Here is an 18,021-nt window from a genome sequence, read left to right as displayed (position 1 = left end):
AGCAGATTTTTCACTCCTCCCTCCCCCCACACTATCAGAGCAGTGAGAAAGTAGGGCTGGTGAGCATTTTCTTTCCATTCCCTAGACAGTCAAAGAATTGGGGACTAGAGCCAAGGACTGTCTTAATTTTCATTTCTCGACTCTCAGAAATTAGGGACTAACATAGAATAGGGAAGCAGGACCAACAAGGGAAATCCTGGGTTGTCTGGTCACCCAGTTTAAGCCACTGGGGAGAAAAAAGGACTTGGCAACTGTTCAGCAGTTCTGAACTGTGACAACCAGGGTACAGCGTTTGTTACATCCTGTAGTTTCAGCTGTGAAAAGCCCCCCAAGATCAGCCAGTGCTTCAGCTCCCAGGTCCAATATTTGAAATCTGGCGTTTTCTTACTCATATTCTTGTGGAAGTTAAATAGAAAGCCCCAACAACAATTCTGTACTAAAATGTGAAATGCTATTTTGATTTATATAGACTTTTAAATAAAAATAAAATTAAAAGAAACTGCTTGTACAAAACTGATATAGATCATGCAATTAAAAATTATGCAAAGGAAAGAAAAATATACTTGATAAATTCAAACAATGGAACAATCTGAGAGGATGGACAGTAATGTAACCTTTCTACATAGTGCAAAACTGATTATTCTAACACATCCTTCATCATGTCACTCAAGTATCTATGATTTGCATTAATCCTGAGCCTAAAGGATACAGTTGTGAAAGAATTAGAATAACTCAGCTGGGAACACTAACTCGTAACTGTTATTCAAATTTTTATTTCAGACTCACATTTGCAGGTTATGCATCAGAAACTGCGATTTTGCTTCTGAGCTACAATATAAGAAAAATAAACAGAGCGACAAAGAACTTGCCTAACTTCATTCTGAGCCAACTTTCTTCTGGCTTGTATAACTGAATTTGATTCCCGATATATATTTTTTTCTCATTTCTCTTTCCTTTTAAAGCACGATGGAATCAATTTTGCTCACCCTCAGTTTTCAGAAAACTGAAATTTAAATTGAAATATATTATCAACTTTGGCCTTTCAAAAAAATTTCATTTTCTTTCCTTTCTGAAACTCTCATTCCTTCTAGGAGTTGCTCTCCATGTTCTTTGCATGGGAGCATGGCCTGCAACAGTGGTTTCTGGCAGAGAAACAAATAATAGTTTCAAAACAGCAGCAGCCCGATCACATGATATACACAGGGAAGAAAAAAAGAAGCACTGCCAGGGGCTCAAACATTGAGATATTTAGAAGGGTGGAAGGAAGGGCAGATAGCATTTGTGGCCCAACACATTTGGGATCTGGGAAAGTTGGGAGAGAAATACGTCCCCACTAAACTAAATAGAAAGCTGACGTGGGAGGGAGCAGGAGATGTATTGCTATTGGAGAGTCGAGGAGGGTGCATAAGGAAATATCACTGCTAGGGAAAGGGGCAGTACTCTACCCAAAAGTCAGTGCCAGTTAGGTTATAAAGCCACCCAGGAGAGGTGAAGTAACTCCTCTCCTTCATGCCACATGGACTGGCTGCCTCTGTCCTCCTCCCTTGCCAGTGAAAGGACAGGGGTTTCTGCCAGCAAGGGTATGTCGACACTGCAAAAAAACACAAAAACAAAACAAACCATGGCAGTGAATCTCAGAGAACATGTCTGCAGACTCAGGCTTGCACTATGGATCTAAAAAATAGCCATGCAGATGTTCTGGTTCGGGCTCTGAAGCCCACCCTACTCCCTGGATTTCCTAGCCCAAGCTCCAGCCTGAGATGGAATGTTTACACAGCTATTTTTTAGTGCTGGAGTATGAGCCCTAGTCTGCAGACCTGGGCGCTCAGATTTGCGGTCTTGGGTTTTTTTTCTGAACATACCCTAAATTTCTCCATTCCTAGGCCCCTGTCTGCTAGCATAGCCCATTGAGGACTCCCTATCTTTTGTGAATTTGCTGAGGATGGGGGGAAGCAGTGAAGGAGGAGAGGGAAAAAAATCACAATGATAGGAAGATTTCCTTCTAGGACTATGTCCTGTGGCTTCCAGACATCTTAGAGGCGCAGGCGCAATCTGTTCCTCCGGCAAAACCAGACTTTTGATTTTCAAAAGTGCTTCAGCTCCTCCTTCACTTAGTAGGCAAATGTAAACATACAGGGGTGGCTCTAGCTTTTTTGCCACCCCAAGCATGGCAGTCAGGCTGCCTTTGGCGGCTTGCCTGCAGGAGATCCCCGGTCCCGTGGATTCGGTGGCATGCCTGCGGGGGATCCGCCGGTCCCGCGGCTTCGGCAACCTGCCGCTGAATTGCACCGAATCTGCAGGACTGGTGGACCTCCCGCAGGCAAGTCGCCGAAGGCTCCCTGACTGTCACCCTTGCAGGGACCAGCAGGGCACCCCCTGCGGCTTGCTGCCCCAGGCACACGCCTGGAGCGCTGGTGCCTGGAGCTGCCGCTGTACACATACACACCTGACCTCCTTCCACATCAATTTTATATCATTACAACATGACTGTGATGAAATTACTTCATCAGTTAGAGAATACAAATTAGAGAAGAACCAGGCCCTATATAAGTAAGCATATACACATGTACTCACTCACCACTAGATATATATACATACACAGCCACTACACTCCCTGCCCCCCACCCTCCCAAGGCTGCAGTTCTCTGACTGGGGTCCTGGTTGTTCTGCTCGTGCGTGGCTCTCTGCTTTGGCAGCCCTTGCTCCCTGCCCTAAGGCTCTGAGTGCCAAGAGGTGCTTTCCTGGCTACAGTGCTTGAGGGAGTCTCTTGGCAGGGGCACTGCTGCTCTTTAAGTGCCTTGATATTACACTGCCGGCAGTTTTTTAATATCCTTTTTCACGCAGTGCATGCCCCTGGAGTGGATAATGGTGTTGCTGATGCTCTCTCAATTTCAGGATGACAGATTCCAGGAACTCGACCCACTGGCCAGCAGAGATTCACGGGTGATGTCCCAGCAACTGGCTGAAGCTATTCACATCCAGAGGAGACATGCAGTGGGATCAGCTCATACTACTTTTGCACTCACTGACAGGCAAGGGCTGGGAGCCCATGTGGACAAGGCTAGAAAGAAAGTAAATAGGGGTCACCAAGCTATTCCTGGAGACCTGGAGTTCAGTGAGACAGTATAGGGACATCTGTTTACAGTGAGCCAGAGGTTCTCAGGGAGGATGGCGTACATTTGTCAGATGGAGATGCTCACATATGGCTATGGAATGTAAGGGTGTATATTGGGCAGGTGTTACCATAGATACCATGTGGGGTGGTTGGGTGTGGGAATGGCCAAGCTAGTCACTGGCACCCCCTGTGGCCAGTTTCCAGAGCCGTTAAGGGAATAAAATGAGTGGATCCCAGAAAGAAAAGATCTGGGATTTTGGTGATGGACCATGGGTGAGACCTTGTGGCCTTCGTGGACTCAGGTCCCCACCCTGATGCACCCTCTATCCCTCTTGCATGGGAGAGGGTGCTAGGACTCAGAGAGAGATGAGTCCTGGAGAGGAGAGGACAGTCTATCCCAATTTATGGGTTATGTGGTAAGGAGTCCTGTAATCCCTGCACTGGTTTCAATTAAATTTCTGGTATAGGAGAGTATGGGTGATGGATGGGTAGCGCCTGACCCCCTCCCTCCATTTTAATGTTTAATAAAAGCTGAGACCTTCCACTTAATTCCATGCATGTTTCTGTCCTCATTTTACTGCTGTGTCCACATCAAATGTGTGTGTATAAATATATACACACACATACACCATATATGGTGTTAATGTTATAAATCATTGAGCCATACATTTATACTGCTCCTAGTGTTCATTATTTTCACGAGTCTCATGGTATTTGCTTTTTTTTAAATCCCCAGTTCCTGGAGTCAAATGATTATGTGAAAATCTCAACTTCCTTTTAAAAAATGAGTAAGTTTCCTTCATGGTTGCAGAAGAAAGTTTGAAAACGTGAACCAGGATCATTCTAAAAGCTCTGATACCAGAATACAAATAACTAGAGGGTTGCACACTTTGTTGCATCTGTAGGCTAAGTGCAGTAACCACACCAGGGCCCCCTTGCATTCCTCCCCCAAGCTCCCTGTGTGCCACTCCCCACACCCCTCTATTTCAGGGACTTCTTGCAATCACCCACTCATTCCAGGGGCTACATGTGCCCCTCATCTCCACCTTCTGTCCTCATGACAGGGGTTCTGTGTGCTTATTTATCCTTTCTCCCCATACCCCTAATTCTCCCTTTCTCCACCATGCCAGGGGCTCTATGTGCCCCCCCACCACATGCCAAGGATGCTGTGCCCACCATGTCCCCCATCCTGATATCATTATGCCTTCTTTCTCCCCATGCCAGGTGCTCTGTGTGCAACCCATTCCTTTTCTGTCTGGGAGAGAAATCTTCTAGGGTGTCAACATTTTTAAGCTGTATTCAGAAGATGGGCAGAGATGAGGTGGGGGGGTGTTATGTTGAAGGTACTAATGGCCATCATCAACCGCTTCTTTGACCACTAAATAATTACAGACCTTATTAAAGCTGGTGGGTCTGTTAACCAGATGCCAGGGGCTCTGTGTGTCCCCCATTTTCACCTTTCAGTTTTTCCAATTTTCACCAAAATCAGTAGGGTTCTGCCCATAAATACCTAGAACATTTCCTGAAATTTTCAAATTGATCAGATTCAGGATTCAATTACACTGCAGGCATACAAAGAAGCAGACAGAGAAATCCACTTAGCCGAGTGCCCTTGTTTGCTTGGCCAGAAAGAACCCCAAAATGTATTGTATTTTTAAAAATCTCATTATTTTGAGCCAATGATGTGATTTTCTGAGGCCTGACTCATGATGTTTGAATGCTTGGAGTTGCCACACATCTTGGACAGCCTCATCTGCACCCTGTTTGCTAATCCATCCCCACATGGGACATGTGTAACATTCCAAACTTCGAACAGCTTTAGACAGTTGACATTAAAATAAAACCAACCTGCCACAAACGTGTTTCCTATTTTCTCCCCACATGTGGGATTCTTTCTACACTCCTTCCCTTAAGAAAAGCCCAATTTCCAGAATGAATATTTTAGTCCTGGACTAGTTATACAATCTCTCATGACCCTTCAAGGAAAGAAATGGCAACCGTATATACACCATTGGATCTCCAGCTTTTCAGTGGAACACAAAGCACTTGCTAGTTATAGCCCTGGTAGACCATAAGATAAAATGTATTACTTTCAGTTTAATTATGTACTGAAAAGCTTTTTATGTACTCCCCCCACCCCAATTTATTAGTTATACTTTTTCTTCCTCAGAGGCCTACGCTGGATTTATGTTAATTAGCCTGGTTTTACAGTAGGAGAGAGAAAATATTCAACCCAATAAATATTTTAAAAACCTCAAACATTTCTTAAATATGTTGCACATCCAGAATACATGACAGTGCCCTATAAAGATTTTATTCCCACTGTGGTACTCATTTGGGATGACCCCAAAATCGAATTCTAGTATATCACTCATACATGTGGTGGCCATCCCAAACTCATGCTGATAACACTTCTTTCAGTGTTTGCACATATTATATATTTGCATATCTTCAGAATCTGGTCACTTTCTCTCAGTGTTTAATGGCAACAGAGAGATACAATTTGTTATTCCACAAAACTTTCTAGATTCAGCCCCCACTCTGTGAGCACCTTCAGATCATTTACTGTACTATTTACATTGCACTGAATGTAACTTATTTTGACTTCACAGAATATATAATGATAATGTCTACAGAGGAATGCAACCAAAAAGCATTGGACAATCTGCATACAACAGCCAAACAATGGGGATTAAAACTGGAGGAACAAAAGATAAGAATAACAGAAATATCAAAAATCAAGAAACAGTTAAGTTAGTCATTTATCATGTAGATGCTGAACAAGTAGACAGCTTCTGCTTATTTGGGTTCCATCATAACACATGGCAGCCACTGTGACGAAGATATCACGTTGAAAGTTATTGCAGCAGAACGTTTGTGTGCTTGAATAAAAATGTTTGGCACTACAAATCAGTGTCCATGACACCTAAAACCAGATTATATATTACATTAACTTATGGTTGCGAAACATGGGTGCCTACAAAGCATCTGGAGCAAAAGCTGCAAACATTTGAAATGAAGTGTCTGTGCCGTATTCTAGGCATGACAAGGCTAGATAGACTAAGAAATGACAACATCCGTAAAAGACAAAGTGTAGTGTGTGACTACAATCATCAAAAGCCGCCAACTGCAATGGTTTGGCCATGTTACTAGAATGACCCCATCCCTATTGCCTAAAATTGATCTCTGTGGAAGAGGTACTCCTGGGGGAATTCTGCACCATTGCACAAGCACAGAATTAATATCCTCCCCCTCCACCCCCACCCCCCGATTTCCCCGATACAGAATAATTTATTCTGACAGGTAGGCAAAGGGAAACTGAAATTACACCTTTCTGCCACTAGGGGCTGATGTGGTGCCAGAAGAGAGGGAAGCCGGCTCAAAGGCCAGAGCAGCTAGCTGCAGAGAGGTAGGGGGAAGAGGCTGCCTTCGTCACAGTGTCTTGCCTGCAGGGCTAGGTGAGGAGGCATGGGATATTGAGGGGATGGACAGATCGGGGCACACAGGACTGGTGTGTGGGTGGGGTTGCACATACTGGGGTTCAGAAGGGCTAGTGTGTGTACAGACTGGGGTGGACACAGGAACTAGTGGGATGACAACATTGAGCCAGGGGCTGGATGGGAGTTGGGGTGCAGGGCCACATGGGGATAGGGGGAATGGGGGTGACTGAGAAGGGGTTCAGGAACACATGGGGACATGTGCAGATATGCCTGGCTGAATGGGGAGTGGTGGTGCAGGGACACACAGGAAGAAGGGCAGATGTGCTTGACTGAATGGGAGAGGCTAGGGGTCTGCATGAGGGAGGCTCTCCAATTCCCTAACAACCCCCCCACAAAAGCACCTGTTCCATACTTCTCCCACTCACACCCAACAACCCTCCAGGTTCACATCCAGGCTCCTTCCCAGCAATTACTTCCCTCTCCCTCAGCTCCTCTGTTACCCTTGACTCCCCTAAGTCTTTGCACTGCTTCTGAGGGGTGTGAGAAATACAGTTCTGTGATGTAGTTTAAATAAATTATTACTCAAAAGTTCTGTATTAATATGCCTAGTAAGGAACCTATTTGTCAGAAAACATTTCCTGAATCTTTTTTTGTTGTCTGTACTGTTAAAGAGATACTTGAGGACAGGTATTTTGAAATAAACTACCAAAATAATTGAAACTGGTATGATTATATTATGTTATTTTGACAAGTAAAATATGCAGAATTTTAAAATAGTGTGCAGAATTTTAAATTTCTTGGCAGATTATTCTCCCAGGAGTACAGAGCATGGTGAGAGAGACCGTGGACATCCAAGGAGACAGTGGTATAACAGAATATAAAGCAATCCAGGGAACTCCCACAACTTGTTCAAATGGTGGCTCAGAATAGATGTAGATGGAATCTGCTAATAACTTTGGCCCTACTCAACCTTGGTGTTGGAAAAAGGAGATGAGGATGATGAATGGAAGTGGGACAGAGTAGGGGTTTATCACTTGTACTATTTTTGCTGGTGAAAATAATGAAATTTCATGTTGTGTCAAGTTTGTACATTCTTTTATATAGACCTTTCTCATTTTACCACTAAAATATGGGAAGCAAAAAGGGAAAATATCATACCCTCTCTTCACCCTCTAATGAACTTGTGTCCAACGTGTCAACAGAAAACTTCATATGTGAGATTACTACTAAAGGTAGCACACTGTGCACTGGGAAAACTAGACACACCCTCTAAAAAGGTTTAAAGAACACTGAACTGCTAGTATCACTGTTATTACTTAACAATAAATCTTGTTCTGATGGCAGCAAACAATAGGATTTGGTTAGTGTTTGATTATTTCAGTTTGCCTCTTTTCTCAACAATAGGAAATATAAGGAAGCACTGCAAATCTGCAGAGAGACTTAGGCGTACTCTGTATTACAGAAGACGATGTCATTATTATACTGGCTGAGTCTTGGAATGTAGTGCTACTAGTTTGTGACCAAAAATAAATAAATAAAAAAAAACCCATATACTGAACATGACTCTGACATCTTTAAGTTTTATATTCTCTTCCTCAGCGAATTTGTTCAGGCCCAAACTAATACAAGTGGCTATCCATCACTGTTATAAGCTGATTTATTCCCCAATGATAAACAGAGGTGAAACCGCAGAAATGTTCAATTTAACTTTTGGGAGTAAACTTAATCTCTTTTTATTCTTTACTATTATATTGAGTTCGACAAAAGTTTTGGAGGTAATATTAAAAGCTGCATTGTAGCTTTTCTTGATGACATGTATGTATACACACAGGACTGAATTCTAAATGTGCTAGAAGAAAGCAACCAGTTAAGACATCAAGGAAGAAATGGCATTTACTGGTCAAAAGTTCTCTATTTCTAACCTTATAAAGGACCCTGTAGCCTAGTTACTAGTTGGTACTGAAAACTCTATGGTCAGAGGATATTATTTTAATTCACCTTATAATTTCATATATATAATGATACCATTCCCTAATCCTCATAGATTATCAAATACCATAATCAATTTAGCACTAAATTGTTAGGTGAAATTAAAGGTCAGAACTTAGTTAACTATGTGGTATATTCAGATATGAATGCTGGCAAGTAGGTAATATTCATGTGACTGGAAGTTAAGTATTTGCATCAACAGACTATAGTCTATTGTCTGCTTTAAAGTCTGCTGCAGCGGAACTTTTTAATACTAGAATAAAAGTGTACTCTGAGTCTTCATGCTTAGAGGCCAACTCGTAAATTCTGAGTTTGAATTTTTGAGTGGCATGATAAAAAAGTAAATCAAATTATATTTACTATTTTCCAAGTCCTTTCTAAGTGACTAATGCTGTTTTGTAATGCATTATTTCTAGTTTACTATAGTGTATCAAGGAATTGCTAAACAAATTAGTTAAAAGAAATACTAACAGATTCCGTGGAGTTTCTGTTGACTAATAACCAAAGGAAAGGTTTCCAAAAATGCCGATGAGTTTTTAATAAACACAAGGAACATGGGAAGTATTAACGGCTACTACAAACTTGCAAATAGAATCTCCATCTCAACTGAAACATTGTCTGGAAATACAGAAGACACAAAAAAATGCTGTGTAGTTGCAAGTTATTTTTTTTAGCTGTAACAAAGTAGTCCTCTTCTGTTTTAAATTTTAAATGAACATAGCATGCATGTATCACTGTATTATTTCTACATATCATGTCCCTTGTAATAGCTATACGTTCAACTTTCAGATTTTCTTCTTGTACTGATGTCAAGACTTCTGCATCTAATCTGTTGTCAGTATTGTAGGCTGATAAACTAGGAGTTCAGAATAAAGAGAAATAGTAATACAACTGCTCCCCCATAAAACAACCTAACTTCTTCACTGGACCACACAGCAGTTCCCTTAGAGACTAAACAAATCCAGTGATCCATGGAGAAGTTTTTCACAGGCCTCCGAAATTAACGAGAGAATGGCTGTCCCCTCCACTAACTATTGTAGAATATAAAGGCAATAAAAATTCTGCATTATATAGGAGTCTAGAAAAGAAAACACAGCTCTAGACTTCAACAAATTTTGTGTTTCCTAAATTAATGCAGCTAAAGCTAGGTAAGTACAGATAATTAAGAAAGAAATAGGCTCTATCCAGGGGCGCTGGAACAAATTGTATAGTGGAGGTGCCGAGAGCCACTGAACCACGACAGAAACCACTTCAAGCCATGCGGTGTGGCAGCACTCCCAGCATCACTAGTTCTAGCACCTATGGGTCTGTCTGTTTTTTGAATGCTTTGCTGCATCACAACTTTTTGAATTTCATCAAGAACACTGAATGAGAATTACTACACAGAAAAAACCCCCAAAGCAATAAAGAGCAGGACTATTGAAACAAAACCATATTAGCCAGGAGACCACCTTTATTTAAAAGATACTTCATGGCACTGAGTCATTGTTAAAAAACAAACAATTGCAGGAGATGACACCTTGCATTTTGGAACAGGGCTTGGAGATCAGAAAGGTGGAAAATCTAGAAAAGAAATCTGCTAGCTTCACACTGTTTGGAATTTAAGGCCCATGGAACATGTATAACCCAGGCAGTTATACATGTTCCTAACAAATTCCTAAGCAGTAAGGCCATTTCCTCATTTAGAGTTATAAAGTCATGCAGAAAATTTTCTCTCTTGAGTCATCACATATACAATAATATAAATGATTTTACCTGTAATAAACACGTAGCGTCTGAATTTCTTCTTCTAGTTTTTTATTCTGTTGAACAGCAGTCTCTCTCTCTTGTTGTATAACTAGCAACTTTGCCTGCAAAAAGATAGGTGATCATTATTTAAGAGAAGACTGTGCTGTTTTAAGCACAATGAAAAAAATACAGCAATCCTTTATGAATGTTAATTTCAGCTCTATTGTAGGTTTGATTATACACAAAATGGTAGTCCTCTGTAATATTACCCATTTGTTCGTTACTAAGACTTTCTTATTTAGTTGGTATATTATTGTAATTGTTTGTAAGTATTGACACCTTTCAGTTGGTAATGTTCTAAACAAATTTCCCTACTGCTTTTCTATATTCTCAGTTCCCATATTAATTTCTTCTTCAATTTTATCCAACTGTTTGTCAACAAAAATATTTACATGGTATTGAGAATGCTAAATCTTGAACTAAAACTGTTTTTAGAGTGCTAAGTAAGGGTATTAACCAGTTCCTGTGATTGTCTGAGAAGAGAGCTGGAGAAATAAGTGCACGTATGTTTCATATAGCACCACAGCTTAATCACTTTGAACATTTAAAAATCTAGTACTAATAGTGATTTAGGACTCCCCAGAGTACTCAGGTTTCATATCATTTATTTAATATCTCACAGCATGATTAGCTGATTTAACTACAAATAAGACTGGGCTTGCATTGCATTTCTATCATACATGTAAGTCTGAGCACTAGGCAGGCTTCCCTACCGTTCAATATATTTTTTCTTATATTGTACATTATACAGCTACTGCGGATCAACCAATTACCAGAAGTCATAGGACATAAAACCAAAAAGGGTGTGTGCAACTCCTTAGTTATTAGCATGTGTGAACTCTGCCAGCGTCCCTGGCCTTGCACCCACCAACTCCCTGAGGCTGCAAAAAAAATAAAAGATCTCAGTGAATTCTAGGCACGATAGATGAGCTGTGCACACATGGAGTGGAAGGATATGCTTCAGGCACTGGATTGGGACTCAGTAGATCTAGGTCTGCCAGACTCACTGTATGTCCTTGAGCAACTCAATCCGTCTGTGCCTCAACTTCCCATCTGTAAAAACAGGGATAATAATACTTCCTTTCATCCACCTTTCTTTTGTGTATTTAGACTGTAGCTCTTCAGGGCAGGGACTGTCTTTTACTATTATATGTACAGTGCCCAGCAGACAGAGGCCCTGATACCAGTTGGATCTCTAGGTGCTACTATAATATAAACAAATTATAATAAGCTGTTAAGGGAATAACAAGCACAGACTATTTTACTACATGCACAGTCTCTTTTAGCCTTGAAAGTGAAGGGTGTTAATGCTTAACCTCTCAGTAACACTGATTCAGAGCTCCTGATGCTGAACAGCAATGCATTTTGCATTAGCACTTGGAACTGGCAAGCCCTAACTCGTGGCACTAAGAGGTTAAACTACTCTCCAGGTGAGCTGTTTAAGTCCTGAGCCTGGTGCTGCTTACAGCTTTGCAAACAGAACTCACAGAACACAAGAATGTTAGCCAAACCAAGCTATTTTCTATAATTATACCGTATTGTCAGTGAACCAACATACTTAAAAATTGGAAAAAACATGCTTGAATCAAAGTAGGTGGTTTGTTCTAGAGGCCAATAATTAACATCCTTGCCAATTTTCAGCGTACTGTGAAGTGTGATTGAAATGGTAGACTGGAAGGAAATGTTTGCAGCAGACACACCTACGCACAGAGAGATTAACGGCTAGTCTCTTTAGTGAAGTATACAAAAAAGTACACCTAGCATTCAATTCACACTTTTCAGGACAAAATTCAGAAGACATTGGGGTCTGAGATTCTTATTTATGACAACTTTGTACCAGTCTAACTCCACTGATTTCATTGGAGTTTCCCCTGATTTATACCAGCATAAGTGAGAGGAGAATCCAGCTGACTAGATTCAATATAGTCAAAAATAACAAAAACAGAAAAGTAATAGGGATGTTGCCAATTGTCTCAGCATGTGATTGGTGGGGGCGGATAACAACAAATTTCAGCCTGGGTATGTGATCATGACAGGGCAGGGGGACTTAGCTGGGAGTGGGGTGAGAGAGCAAGAGCAAGCACCAAGCAGTGAGGGTATTATCCGGGATGTGGGATGTAGTTCTTACTCCAGCTATTCTGGGGTGATCTTTCGCCTCAATCGCGTCTGGTGGAACTATTCCACTTGTATAAGTAATCAAATATTCAGTAGGCCACAGAAAGACTGATTCTATAGCTCTGTGGTTATAGCACTCACCTAGGATGTAGAAGACTTGGATTTAAGTTCTTGTTCGGACTGATTTGGAGATTAAATAGAGGAAGAGAAAGCCCTGAAGATTGTTTCAGTAGTGGATAGCCTCAATGGTTTACACTTGGTACAGCTGTGGGGTGATGAGGACATATGAATCTAAGCTTTCTTTCTACTCCCTCAATCCTGGAGTTAAATGAAAACTGGCAGCACTTGGCCAGCAGAGAATTGCCCTGCATTACAGATACTCCCTTCTGGCCTAGGTGTGCTGGCTCCATTCCCTATGCCCACTGTCCCCCTCTAAGATGTGGGAAGGGGTGGACTGCATTTATACTCCACTAGCAGAAGGTCCATTAAGGGCCCAATCTAGTGGTGGAATTTAGACCTCTCTCACAACAGATCTAAGAAGAAATGGAGCAAGAGCTGGCCTGAGAATGAGGATATTGTAACTGGATCTCTGACACAACTCTCCTGTGCCCAGCAGAAATCTGGTGTCCATAAAAATTTATCACTTAAAAAAATAGCTGAAATGTTTGAACACGACGGAAGGTTGTTACTGTGCTCCAGCAACAGAATTTTGATTAAACTGAGGAGAGAAATGGGCATGGAAAATCAATGTTAATTGGACCTAGGCAGCAAATTTTACAGAGTTCTGATCTTTCCTCCTAAATTTTGAAAGTGGTACTAAGATTCATCTATGTATATCCTAATGATCAAAATGATAGTCATAAAATAAAGGACCCTTCATATTGCATTATCTGGGGATGCTTTCTAATTATTTAAAAAATGATCAGCATACTGAATAAAATTCTGACCCCTTATCTGCACTATGGGAGATCTATGGCATGTTACACGCATGTATTGCATGATGAACTCCTCTTGACATCAAGGAAAGCTTCTCATGGGGAATAAGGCTCCAGCAAAGTACTTAAGTATATGCATAACTTTAAACCCTTGAGTAGTCCCATTGAGTTTAATGGGATTACTTACCTACTGAAAGTTACGCACATGCTTAAGTATCTGGTGAACCAGGGCTTAATTGCGGAATGTATAATAGAGATCCCAAGTGGTGAGGACAACTGTGACTTTATATTGCCCACACAAGCATAATTTCTGAAAAGTACAAGGAAAGCGGTGTAACCCTCAAGTGGTTGCATATCTAGGGTTAAATCCTCAGCGCTGCCTTTGAAGTTGCTTTGCATCGCTGAAGTAGATCAAAGCAGCCAGAAAGCTATCCTAAAGGGGCAGCTGAGGAGTCCCCCTGGCCTGGGTGGAACAAAGTTGGTGTAGCTGGTTTTTGCCACCTAAAGCCCCTCTTGCTGGAGGAGGCATGGCAGGATTTAGAGGAGATTCAGATCCACTGACTGGCTGACATTCCTCAGGGGCACAAACAGGCTAGATCTCAATAGAGAATATGACTCTTATTAGTTTGTATCTAGAAATTTTAATCAGCAGGAACAGCAAATTAATTGTTTTACTTTGCAATCTAAGACCACGCTCTCCAACCCAATCCTTATTCTGTTATTTAATACTCTTCAGGGATATTTGCAGCAGACATGTAAATGACAACACTGGTAGGGGTCTGTGTTTTGCATTAGTCTTAAGGTTGCAGACAACAAATCCTGCATTAGAATTCCCTGTCTGTCCCACATGAATATTACTGCTATATCACATAGTCATTCATTTCTGAAAAGTTTGGTCCTGATTCAGTGTTATGGAAACAGGCCAGAACTAACATTTTCGAGATAGTACGGTCAAGGAAGAATATGGCTTTTATTGCTCTAGCAAAGAAAAGGAAAGGGCTGAACAGCAATTTTGAGCAGGTAGTGCACACATATGATTTGTTTCATTGTAATAAAAGCAAATTGAGTCTGATGCTAGTTAACCCATGCAAAGAAAGGTGTTTTGTAACATTTTATTTATAACTTTAGTCCCATAGTCTGCCCTTATATGATCACCTCACACTGGGAAGTGTGGCATAAAATATTATTATAGCAAATATTTTACATGTAGGAGCTAACTATGTGCCCATAAAAATACTACACGCTAATTCTAGTATGTTATCACATTATGGAGGCAAATTGATATATGAAAAGTTCACATTATTCTGAATTACAGTTACCTTTACAACCTGCCTATTTTATCTTAGACATATTGATAAGGTTATCTCAGTATCTGCAGTAACATTTTTTAATATCCTATACTTTAGGAAATACCTGAAATATTGCAATGCAGAGGTAAAATGAGTTAGTTATCTCAAGTGCAATCCAAGGCAAATACATGTGATTGATACATGGAATGTACCACCCAGAAATATTTTATTGCATATGGTATTTCTGAAAAACCAAAGGACTGTTTCAATCACGTAGTGAAGAGCCATAGGGTGAAATCTTGGCCCTACCGAAGTCAGTGGAAGACTCCTACAGACTTCAGTAAAGCCAGGATTTCACCCTTAGTTTCTGTGGATTTAAGTACATAATCTCTAAAGCCCAAAAGTCACATGTAATCTATTCAACACGTATGGATTATTACATATGCAAACTAGATAGTTTATTTCAGGCAGAAGCCCATCTTGGTGTCAACAAAAGTGCTTCAAGTGTCATAGCACCAAGTAGTGCATTCAAAACCAGATGTCAGATTGATTTCTGCAGGCAGGTAATGTTATATGCAGAGATGACAACTGATTCCAGGTAGAAATAGTTTTATTATGAAATCCAGCTGCAGGCAATTTTTTAAAACAACAAGAATCCTGTATATGGAGGCCTAGCAAGTAGTTTCTTGTATCACCAATCATAACACAAACTGTGAAAAGGTGAGAAAACCACAGACTCTATTTGCATATATCAGCAAACAGTTATTCAGAACTGCAAGGTCTAACCGATTTAGAAGCCCAAGTCTATATTAGGCTCCTCAGTGCATGAGCCACTTTTGAAAACACGACTTGGGCTCCTAAGTCAGTTAAGTCTTGCAGTGCTGAGTGAAGCACCACTTAAACACCTTTTAAAGTCTGGAGCTTTGTGCTTGTGACAGGTGCTAGTTTGATATCGCAGGTGACAAAGTGGTGCGGGAAAGTTTCAGTGCTGATACCTGTTGTCCAAAGAAAGGGCGCCAGTAACCTATGATATCAAGTTAGCACCTGTCACAAGCACAAAGGCCAAGACTTTAAAAGGTATTTAAGTGTAGCTCCCCACAGCAATGCAAGGTCTAATTGACTTGGAAGTCCAAGTCTCATTTTCAAAAATAAATTAAGCACTGAAAGTCAATGGGACTTAGGCTCCTCAGTGCTTTTGAAAATGGGCTCTTAAGTCAGTTAGACTTATAAATCTGGGCCTAAGTTTATTCATCATTCCCTGTTCCAAAATACACCACCATACATCTCTCTTGGAAATCTTAAGTGTGACCAAGGACTGCATGGCCATATACAATCCCTGAACAATCTCTCTAGCATCAAGAGGGGGGACCTACAGGAGCTAACACTGCTGCTGTTATAGGTTGTATTTAGGTTTGGCTTTCACTGTACATGCACAAACAGATGAAAAATATTTCCATCAATAATCAAAATTTACTCTTATGCAAAGTAAGAAAAATGCTGTTTGATAACCTGTTAGAGTTTAATTTAAGCAGGTTTAATTTGTGTATTTTGATGTGATGTTGATAATTTGAGTTTTAATGGTTATAACGCTTTTACTTTTAAAATCTCAGTGTCTGTCATTAATGACTCCCCTCATAATTTCCCACAACTGTGAACATTTAAACTGATAATCTAAAAAAATGCTTAAAAATAAACTGATACTATCTTTCAAAATTATAAAAAATAAAAATCAAATTCTGCCAACTCTAGTTATACCTGTGTTGTAGACTGAAGTATCAGCTTTCAGAGCTGTTAGTCCAATATTTTTCACAATCACATTTAAATTTCCCTTTGAAAGGAAAAATACACACATTTAAATTCTTCACTCCTCATTCAAGTAAAAAAAGTCAATTCAGGTAATTAAGCAAAATACTATACTCAATGAAAAGCAGTTAACAACCAATTTACTGTTGAATGATTACAATTTATGCTAAATGGCAAAACATAGTTTTTGCTAAATTCCATTGAGCAAACAAATAATTAGTATATCCCAAAGTAGTACTTTTTCATTCATAGGGCCAAATTCATATAGATCACTCTGTGGTACTTCTGCTGAGAACAGCATCAGAGTTTACTTGTTGTTTATATTGACTATGTGAAACTATTAAATAAGACCATACCAAAAAATTCAGTTACATCATGAACAGTTCACAAAGTCACAATCCTGCAAAGAATCACAAACATGAGTAGGCCTGTTGACTTCAGTGGCACTGCTCATGTGAGTAATTTTTTTGCAGGATTTGGGTAGGCAAGGAGGGGGACTTTGGGTTAATGTCTATTTGTATATACGTGCCCTGTGTCCGTGAAAGGGAAATTGAGCTATTAGTATGCACAGGCACACAAAAAAAATCTAATTAGATATTATCATCTATATATAATGCAGAATCAAAATGCTGAGTTTAATACTAAGACTTAAGACAAATATATCACTCTTAAGAAAAGAGCAAAGATATTATCAACACAGAATCAATATACCTGTGATTAGGAAAATTAGGATTAGTAAAGAATCAATGTTTATATCTCAAATAAACAACAGAGATGAGTATGCTGCAAGTATCAAGTCACTTATCACTAAAGGAGCTTCTTTTGCAATGGACTTGTATAGAGCCCATTTTGTACATGTGTGTTCTCCTTTGATATCTGAGGCTCCAATCAGACCACCTAGCCAAACATTTTGAGCTCAGTCCCCAACTGGGCCAAACTCTTGCTTGGCATATTTGGAAAGGGAAGGAAAAAGTAGATTTAAGCCATCTTTCCGCTTTCCCAAACCTGTGACTGGCTGGGGGTTGAACTGCTCCCTGGTTCAGTTCAGAGCAGCCTAAAGGCTGCAATAACTTGATCCATCTCATAATGACACTGGTGAAGACTGCTGAGACACAATATATGCAGGTCCCTGGAATGGCTTGTATGCTGGAGGAATCCTCAACAGACAATTTATGGTAGCTTTAGGGTTCCTTGCACCATTCCAATGATACAAAAGGACCAATCAGAGTGGGGTTATCGATATGTCCTTTATGATTTATCAAAACTTGTTCTAAATATAAGCGTCACCAAAATCTTTATTCTGAATTATGCTTTTTTCTCACCCAAATACAAGTCCAGCCAGGGATTCTGATTAAGATATACCTTTTAAAACATTATGGGAGCCCTCCAAAAAACATTTAGCTGTTGCAGAAGATGCTACTGCGGATTCAATAGGTGACACTCTTCCTCCTGAATCCATATGGGACAAACACCTCCATATGGGGTTCTGGAGCACTATACTGCAGGAAGTGCAGTCTTATAGCTCAGACATAAAAACAAGGTTCTGA

The 18,021-nt window shown here is 40.3% G+C and overlaps 1 protein-coding gene across 8 annotated transcripts in view; it reads right to left on the bottom strand.

The window, feature by feature from the left end:
* The window catches only part of MIPOL1 (mirror-image polydactyly 1), a 280,583-nt gene that overhangs the window by 64,266 nt on the left and 198,296 nt on the right, over window positions 1-18,021 (bottom strand). For 6 of the 8 annotated variants that reach the window (XM_050953926.1, XM_050953928.1, XM_050953931.1 and 3 more), the window contains one exon: window positions 10,300-10,394. In XM_050953926.1, coding sequence (XP_050809883.1) covers window positions 10,300-10,394 — 95 coding nt within the window. The other 2 variants (XM_050953929.1, XM_050953930.1) reach the window with 2 other exon arrangements.

The sequence above is a fragment of the Gopherus flavomarginatus genome, chromosome 5, assembly GCF_025201925.1.
Source record: "Gopherus flavomarginatus isolate rGopFla2 chromosome 5, rGopFla2.mat.asm, whole genome shotgun sequence".
Taxonomy (NCBI): domain Eukaryota; kingdom Metazoa; phylum Chordata; order Testudines; family Testudinidae; genus Gopherus; species Gopherus flavomarginatus.
The sequence above is the reverse complement of the archived record's forward strand: the minus strand, read 5'-3'. Positions and strand labels throughout refer to the sequence as shown.